Source organism: Strix uralensis, chromosome 1 (genome assembly GCF_047716275.1).
Source record: "Strix uralensis isolate ZFMK-TIS-50842 chromosome 1, bStrUra1, whole genome shotgun sequence".
NCBI lineage: Eukaryota > Metazoa > Chordata > Aves > Strigiformes > Strigidae > Strix > Strix uralensis.
Genome location: NC_133972.1, coordinates 154,326,396 through 154,335,373, shown reverse-complemented (window position 1 = coordinate 154,335,373; position 8,978 = coordinate 154,326,396). Strand labels below are relative to the sequence as shown.

General features: G+C 39.8%; 1 protein-coding gene across 1 annotated transcript; it reads left to right on the top strand.

Moving 5' to 3' along the window:
• Nucleotides 1–931: 931 nt before the first annotated feature.
• Nucleotides 932–8,735, top strand: ABRA (actin binding Rho activating protein). The gene is made up of 2 exons (XM_074886544.1): nucleotides 932–1,903; nucleotides 7,402–8,735. The coding sequence occupies exons 1-2, from the start codon at nucleotides 1,152–1,154 to the stop codon at nucleotides 7,877–7,879; spliced, it is 1,230 nt and encodes a 409-aa protein (XP_074742645.1). The 5' UTR covers nucleotides 932–1,151; the 3' UTR covers nucleotides 7,880–8,735.
• Nucleotides 8,736–8,978: the final 243 nt, after the last annotated feature.

The following is an 8,978-nucleotide window of genomic DNA, read 5'->3' as shown; positions in this document are numbered from 1 at the left end:
GTGCCACAGGTCATCCTGTAAACTGCAATGTATGATGGATGGAAAAAGCAATGCCATTTTCCGTTCCTATTTAGGAAACATTATACTAAGAAATAAGATACCACAGGACCGTGTTCAGAAAATCTGTTTATTATTATGTAATGATGTATCAATTCACTAAAAAATTTTACAAATTCAAACATGAACATAGTCCAGGAAGTCCTCTGGAATGAAGGAATCATGAAGTTTCATAGGAAATTTGATTTTTTCTATACTGTACATAGTAAATATTATACAAGTAAATAGTAAACAAGTAAACATTAAGTTTTATATACAACTTGCTTGAAAAGCAGTTAGGAATTAAATAGGCTGTATTTTATTTTTTCAAAATCCTAAACTAGGAGATGATTCATCCATCTGATAAAGTCAGACTTACTATATTAATCACCAGACTAGGGGTAGTGATTCCCTCATCCTTAGCTCTGACACCAAACACGATAGTGTTCCCAGACCCCCCTGAAGGTACATTCTAAATAGACAGACATTAATAGATAATGACTGGGAACAGAACACATAAATACCTTTTAAAAAATTAACAAACCTGGATTTCCTTGGACATATGAGCAATAAGAAGAAATTACCTAGCATCTTTTTAGAAAATGTATCTTAAAATTTCTCATTTATAGCCTGCTTCTGGCTTTACACTCCATAACAAGAGCCATTATTTACTTGTGATGACAAGGGGTCTCTACTCTGGCCAAAGTTGTCAGCATCTGACAGCACTTCACATTTAGCAGTTTCAGACTGTTCAATATCTCTAACCCAAGTTTTGTACTTCCAGAAGAACAAGACCCTTGCCAACAAATTAAGAATTGAGCAGTCCCAGGGAAGGGGAACTAAAGTAGCTGTTAATTTCCTACTATTTCCAGCTCTGTGTCACCCTGTTTACATCATGCATCATTCATCTGCTGTGATGAAACGCAACCCCGTGTTTTAAAAGAAGACCTCCGTAACAGTGAGGATACTATATCTTTGTGAGAAGTGTTTCACATATTTTCCATGGGCACAAACTGCTCCTGCTTCTATTTAAATCTATGTAGCTCTCTTTGGGGGACATTCACTTCGGTAGGTTCATTCAGAAGGTGCTTAGCGTAAGAAGGGGAAAAGCCAGCATGGCAGCAGACAGCAACATGGGTCCTGAAGAAAAGCCGAGCACTACTCCTGTGAAAAGGGCTGTCCACAAGATCCGAATGGCCAGCCTAGTCTTCAGCTTGGCACGAGGCTGGCAGCAGTGGGTATCTGATCATCACGTAAAGCAAGCCCAAGAGCCCTCTGGATGGATGCCCTCTGCAGAAGACTCATCAACTCAGCCTGTACAAGAAAGACCCTTTGAAAAATGGCCAATTCCATTTGCCAAGAGGGACCAAGGAAAAGACAATGAAGAATCCTCAGCAAAGGAATCAGTGACAATAGGAGATGCTGAAAAAAATGCAAGGGAATCAGATGAAGCCCTCAAAAAGTTCAGCATTAAAAGCAAAGAGGTGACCAAAACAGTTGTAAGCAAAGCCTACGAACGAGGAAGTGATGTTAGCCTCCTCAGTGGAAGATATGAGAATAACAATAGTAGCTCAGAGACGACCGAGCTCAAAGAAGAATCAAGTGCTATTGACAAAATTCTTAGTGGCAAATTATCTCCAACCATAACGAGAAAGTGTTCAAACGTGGTATCAGAGCTGACCAAGGGATGGAAACAGATGGAACAAGAGAACAAATTGGGGGCTAAGGAAGAACTGCTGCTTAAGTGTCATGATGACAGCCTGGATGCAGAGGACAGTGGCTATGGGGAAGCAGAGGACAAACTTGAGCAAGAATACAGTGACCGAGAGGTGACGGCTGTGAGGATTAAACGACCTGTGCCATCTTTGTAAGTAAAACACCTTTATTACAGTATCACAAATGGTCAGCAGACCTGGAGACAGGTACAGGTTTCCATGAGGAAGAAGGGGGAAGGAAAATTGGTAGGAAATGGTTAAAGAGAAGCTATTACTCTTGAAGAAAAAAAAAAAAAAAATCCAGAAAACCTTACACATATCTCTGTGCTTAAGTAGTTAGTCAACAATATGTGTCTATAGCCTTAGGTTTTATGTGCTATATACATAATAGACACGGGAAGTTATATTTGGGAAATGTTAATTATATTTAATTTTCTGGATTTACTGTTTCATTGAAATCACTACTTACTTCTTAATACTTTAGTCTGCATTTCAGATTAAAATCACCTCATCAAGAGGCCACATCTATTCATTTATTTCATCAAATGTTAAGTCTAAAGCAATGTACCTGACAAATATTTCCAAATACTTATTCATTATTTTGCTCAGTATAAATTGTACATATTCTTGGGAGTAATTTGCAGACAATGTCCAAACCAGACATTGCAGGAATTACCTTTAAGTGCATATTAACAAAAGATGAGTTCCCCGCTTCTCTTTAGAAGCTTTGCATGGATTTGGAATTCATCAAGTCAAAGAATGGAAACTTTCACAGGAGCTTGGACCCTAAATATACATTAGAAAGCATCCAGCCTGTGTCAACATCTGCAGGATTGATTTGAATCATGTTGTATGCTATAAATTATTTGACAAAAAAGAGCATTTGAATCATCAATAGATTCCTCAAATTCAAGATCTCTTTACAGGTACACTATCATAAGGGGCAGGGTGTGGGGGGAAGTACATTCATTGAATATGTTGTGGAAGTAAAAGTTTCTGACATACAAACTTCCTTATGCCTGTAAATGGTGTCACAAAAAAGGAAGCAGAATCTGTTAACTTACCTGAGTAATTATTACAGGTTCTACTTAAAATTTTAATTAAGTAGCAATCAAATTCACAGCATCAGACAGTTCTGAGTAATACTTCTTTCAGTAAGAGGTTCATGCTTGAAGATTATTGTACAACAGGCACATATTAAATTTGAAGCCCAGGTAGTAAACAAGTTCAGCCATAGCCATGCAGTCCTTACAAAGTCTCCCAGAAGAGGAGAGAAACAGCAAGGGCTGGTAGAAATTCTCTAGCTTCCTTTCCCAGAGATCTCCAGCAGAACCATCTTTCCAGATGATGGCTACAAACAGTTGTGCTGTGGTCAGACTTGCCAAACTAATTCATCACTCTTTTGTCGGTAGAAGATTAAAAGATCCCTATGTCCAATGCTGCAAGATGGGAAACGGCAGGCAGCTGTTACAGATACAACATGCTGTTTGCTCCAGTCCTCTCTTCTATAAACTTTTTAATGTCCCAGAACAGCGACAGCAGAAAGGAACGTGTGGTTGAGCCTGAACTGTTTCAGTGTACAACCCCACATCTAAGTGTAAAATTGTGATGAAGGAGAGCGCAGCCTCTGAGGCCAGGGTGCACTGAACCATGGCCAAGGCACAGCAGACACACTGCCTGCTGGCTTTGCTGGGCAGGGAGGACAGCTGGAGGTGAAATTTAAACCGAGGCAGGGTTTGGCAGAGCTCGTCTGCCTGAGCCCGCAGGGAGGGAAGAGGCTGGCACTGGGACACGGGCTTCTACCAGGAACCATCACGTAGTGGGGCTACAGTGGGTCTCCACTGCTTCTACTCCGCATACATCACCCACATGCATACAACGTGAGCACAAGCTGAGCAGAAGGCAATTTGAGATGAGAAGGCACCTGATTAGCCTGCGTATAAAGGATGAGCAAGGCAGCAGGAATTGGGGGATCAGAACCAGTATGTTCATACTGTATCCTAATCACAATTTCAGAAATGAAAAACTGGGACCAGCATTGATGAAAATGCCAAAACAACCTTTGTGATCCCTCTGCAGACAGTCATGCAGGCTGTACCATTCCCACTGATCAGGTTTTACACCTCACTGCTAATGAGTGTTTACCATGACCAGCATTAGGCTATGACTAACATAGTCATGGATTTCAGCTGTACGGTACTTTTTAGTACAACTATCTGAACACATATAGATTTTGACTATTCAAGCTGGGGATTAGAATGACGATTTGCAGTACAACTAACCAGTCATCTCCCACAAGGAGCAAATGGTTACTAGCCAAAGTGAAAAAAGGCTCTCCAGCAACCTAGAGCTTGAGAGTTTGTGGTCCCTGCTTTTGGGAGAGACCGTGCACACCATACTTTGCCAGATGTTAGGACCTCAAAACAAAGATTTCACACATACAGTGGGAAAAGATGATACATTTGCAGCAGATGTCATCTGTAAATAACCTCAGTTAAAACAAACTGCTCACTTTAAAAATGCTATAGTAGAAACGAAGTAGATATCTTTCTGTTAAACTTTACATATATTTTCTCCATGTGTCTAATTTTAGTGCTTCTACCTAGGGAAAAAATGATTAGCCATATTTACTGAGGTGCCAAAGATTGAAATAACATACTCTATGTGACTTTCAGCTCTCTCTTCCACTGAAATCTGACACAAAAGTAATCTTGGGCACTTACAGTGCTGTTATCAGGACTGGATTTTTTAACTACTCTTTTTTTAAAATTTATTTTATAGCTTCAGAATACATTATTTCAGCCTGTTACTTTTATGAACCTTTCAATATGGCTTAATCTTCTTCAAAAAGGCCATAAGTACATGGTTGTTAAAGCAAATCTCCCATTTTCCTCTCTATATTCCTGGAAGAAAGCATCGGCACCAGTATTTTTTTTCCCTTGCATCAGCACCTTCATCATTTCCAGCTCCAATATTTAATGGAATAAGGTTGCTTCCTTAGCAGAAAGCACATTAACTCCTACAGGCATAGGAAACACTATTTTGTTCCCACTGAGATGTCAAAGGGATAAAACAGTGATTATGAAACTCAAAACATTAAAAAGGGATCCATACCTTTCCCCTACAGAAAGAATCAGAGAGAATGTGGAATATGGACATTATCCTCCTAGAAGTTCAGAATGCATTTAGGGTGATCATTTTGGTCAACAGGTTAACTTAGTTGATTGTTATAGGTAAAGCATTTCTTACAGTGGATTAATGTTCACAACCTTCACTTTGGATCCACAATCCATTGTCTAGGTGTGGTACAAACGTGAAAAAAAATCCTTCTATGTGTATACAGTTTATTGTGTTAACTTTTCATTAAGCTAAACAATGAGGAAAATTGCACTTCAGCCACCAGAAATGGTTAAATTAGAAGATGCATTAAAAAATGAGATAGTAAAGTTTTTCCAAACCCACATGGGGCATGATAAAAGCAAAAGGATAGATAAGATGGTGTTTTTCTCAACCATTGAGAATACAATTAGGATAAGGAAGGTTATAATAGTATTCCACTAGAAAAGATAATTAAAGGTTTCAGTAGGAAAAGGAGAGAGTACTTACTAGACTGTTAAATAAAAAGAGGTAAGAAAGCCTTTACAGGATTATGCCATCTCACTCACTGTCTTCTTTCCCCTCAACCCGGGGAACTGAAGCTCCAGGACTTTCTCAGGGGTCATGTCCCTCAGAGAAAAGAGGGAGCAGCTGGCTGTGGCTGAGGGATAAGCACTCTGTGATGGTATCTGCTCATTAGCTCTACTGAGACTGTTGGTATCACTTCTTCTAGGCAATTTTGATTCACTTGGGTGTTTCCCCCCACTTCAATGATACCTTCCCATGTGAAGAGCTGGCAAAGCAATCAATCTGAGCTTCAGCTGGAGTTAGGACTGCTCTGGCACAGGGTTTCTATAGCATTGGAAAGATCCATTGGTTTCAGGAGGCAAATTGCTATGCGTAACCAAACACTGTGCCTACAATTCCACTGGACAATGAAGCCACAATTCAGGTCAAGGGGCAAAGGATCACAGCTTTCCCTTTATCTGTACGACAACAAATCATATACAGGAGGATTTGGTTTACTGTTGGGAAACAAAATGGTCTAGCTTTACCCCACTGACATATTTTAATGCTTTCCTGCCGACACCTGTTAATCACTTACATGCACAAAACCACAGGTACATATACACTGCCTACTCTCAGGATGCTCTGCAGGCACACCACAGAAGAACATGCTCAATTCTTCTATTGCTTTTCACATATTGATGAGGAAGAGTATTTTGGAGCTTTTTAAATACAGTTTCTCAATACAGCTAAGCCAAGCTAATGGCAACTCCACAGCTAAAAGACTGGTCCCGTGCTCCTACTCCTTCTTCTATCCCTGGCACTAAGCGTCTGCACTTCTTGCTCTAGCACTAGAGTGCTGCCCAGGACTGCCATCCTTCTGGTGCACAGACCTGAACTGGTGACATCTCTGTCACTCCTATTCTCTCTTTCAACAGGCTTAGGAGAAAACAAGGAAACCCCCAAACAGCAGTGAAACAAATTTTTCTGCAGTTTTGCAGTCCTCTGTACTGTTTTACTAACTGCATTTTGGTTCTCTGGTGTTACTGTTAATATTCAGCTGACTGGGGAGGTTTCAGAGCAGCCTTCTGGGGAGTAAAAATATTAGAAAACAAATTACTTTGGCACAGCCACAGCACAACATACTCCCTAGCTGAGCTCTGTATAGACACAATGACAGGATGTGGACAGCACAAAGACTAGCTCAGACTATCTATAGCTCCTCCACAACACGTGAGATTGGCCACTAGAGGAAAGAGCATGAACAATTTGTCTGCCTGGAGTCATCCAGCAATATGATGTTGCTATGCACACACACACGCACACACAATAAAAATCAGTAAGACCTCTGAAGGTCTTTCATCATCTTTTGACCTTGACACAAATCTCAGCAGCCCTAAGTTTCTTTCAGGCTGGTAACCTCCCAGTGGGAATATGAATTTTGGACTTCAATACCTGTTCAGAACCATGCTTAAAATATGTAAGCATAGGCAGAGCTGCTGCACTCTATTAGCTTTTTGTTGTTGTTTTAAACATCAACATCCACTACATGGGACAGATTTTTCTAGACACTACCCTCTGTTTTTCACTCAAGAATAGCTGAGGACCCAGACCATACACTTGCAGTTATCGTCACCTATAACAGGGCAGACAGATTTCAGGCTCTGCTGGGCAGGCAGAAATGTGGAGCTGCATGACTGACCAAAGGTATAGAAAGCGCAGGTAATCAGCAACATACTGTTTCACTCCCATGCGGAATTAAGTAATTTTGGGCAAAAGTTTGTCAAAATGGGCTCACATCTAGGCTGGAGGGTGGTAGCATTTATGAGATCAAGCTGTGACCAGCAAATTTGCTTTTGAGTGCAGACTGGAACACGGACAAAAAGCCCCCAAAGCACTAATTTAGAAGTAGTGAACTCATGCCACCTGGTGGTTAGCATCTCGTCTGGAAAAACACAGTAACCATGTTAATAGAAGAGATTAGTAGCAGAACCATGCAATTAAATGATGAAATGCAAAGCTCAAACACACTTTTTCTTTCTTTCAGTGCAAACAGGTTTAGCGAAGAAGCACGCATCAAAGCCCACAGGAAATACAGCCCTGTTAACAGCCTGAAGGACAGATGGCAAGAATGGGCCGACCAGCACATCATCACGCAGAAGTTGAATCCCTTCAGTGAGGAATTTGACCATGAGCTGGCCATGTCCACGCGCCTGCACAAAGGAGATGAAGGCTATGGCCATCCAAAGGAAGGAACCAAAACTGCTGAAAGGGCCAAGAGAGCTGAGGCCCATATCCACCGGGAGATTAGGGACATGTGCTTCATCATTGAATCAATGGCTAAGCCACGGCCCGATGGCAAGATCCAAGTCACTTTTGGGGAACTCTTTGAGAGATATGTTCGTATTTCAGATAAGGTTGTTGGGATTCTCATGAGAGCCAGGAAACACGGGCTGGTGGACTTTGAGGGAGAAATGTTATGGCAAGGAAGGGATGATAATGTCGTAATTACTTTATTAAAATAAGCATGCCACAACCAGAACAACTTGTTTTGGAAAACCTTTCTCCACTTCTTCCTTGCTATTAGCATTTGCACATTTTGAAAATAAGATTCCACCCGTTCACCCACACAGAAAAAACACTGAGCATTTTTCTAAATATATATTTTATAACTGCTGCATGATAATACAAGCATCTTAATGGATTTTCCTCTGTACAAGGAGAGCTTGCAAGACATTTCAATTACTACATGAAAAATAAAGAGAAAAATCTATATTGAATATAAGCAGCTGATTATAAAAACCCATAGCAATATAAATAGCTGCAAATGAACTCCAATTTTTACTTGTTCTTACATTCAAGATCTTCCCAACTAAACTGGAATATAAACCATGACAGATCAGAAGTTGATTGACAGTATAAACTCAGACCAAATTTTTGATCTGTGAAAGTGATCTTGTGCACATATTTCCTAATTAATTTATTTAAATGCATGTAAAAATAACTTTATTTGGACACAGAATCAAGGATACCACATTTGTTTCCTTTACAAGCAGGATATGCAACTACTACTGCAGTATTATCTTGTGGCAACTATTGACACAGCCTTCTCTTACATACCACATGCAAAGGCAAAATCTTTCTTTTTATAAATGAGGTTTTATATTTATTTTATTTATATAACTAAGTTATTAGATAGTTTCATATTTAGGGCTATGGATGTTGGGAGTGAAAACACCCAAAACAGTGTAACACACAAAAGAGTTCTGAATAGATAGCCACATCAAAAATATCTCCTATGCAAATTTTTGCAATGTATCATCTGATTATCTATGTAAATACAGTTCTTACAAATACAGGAAAAATAACATATAAAAACCAGTCAGATACTTGTACTGTTGTGTATAGCAAAAAAGTGACTACAATCAGCATCTTCCATTGAAACGTACCTCTGTGAGAAAAAATACAGAAACAGCGTTTATAACTAAAATCAACTAACTTTAAGGAAAATGGTGTTTCATATTACACAGAAACACTGTCCTAATTTTACCGCATTTTCTATTTGAACCATTCTGATGTCACTGAAATAATGTGTTTCAGTCCAGGTGATGCTGAAGAGGATTA

Coding starts and splice junctions, on each gene's coding strand:
- ABRA (XM_074886544.1), top strand. CDS start 1,152: ATGGCAGCAGACAGCAACATGGGTCCTGAAGAAAAGCCGAGCACTACT. Junction 1,904..7,401: donor AAACGACCTGTGCCATCTTT/GTAAGTAAAACA, acceptor TCTTTCTTTCAG/TGCAAACAGGTTTAGCGAAG.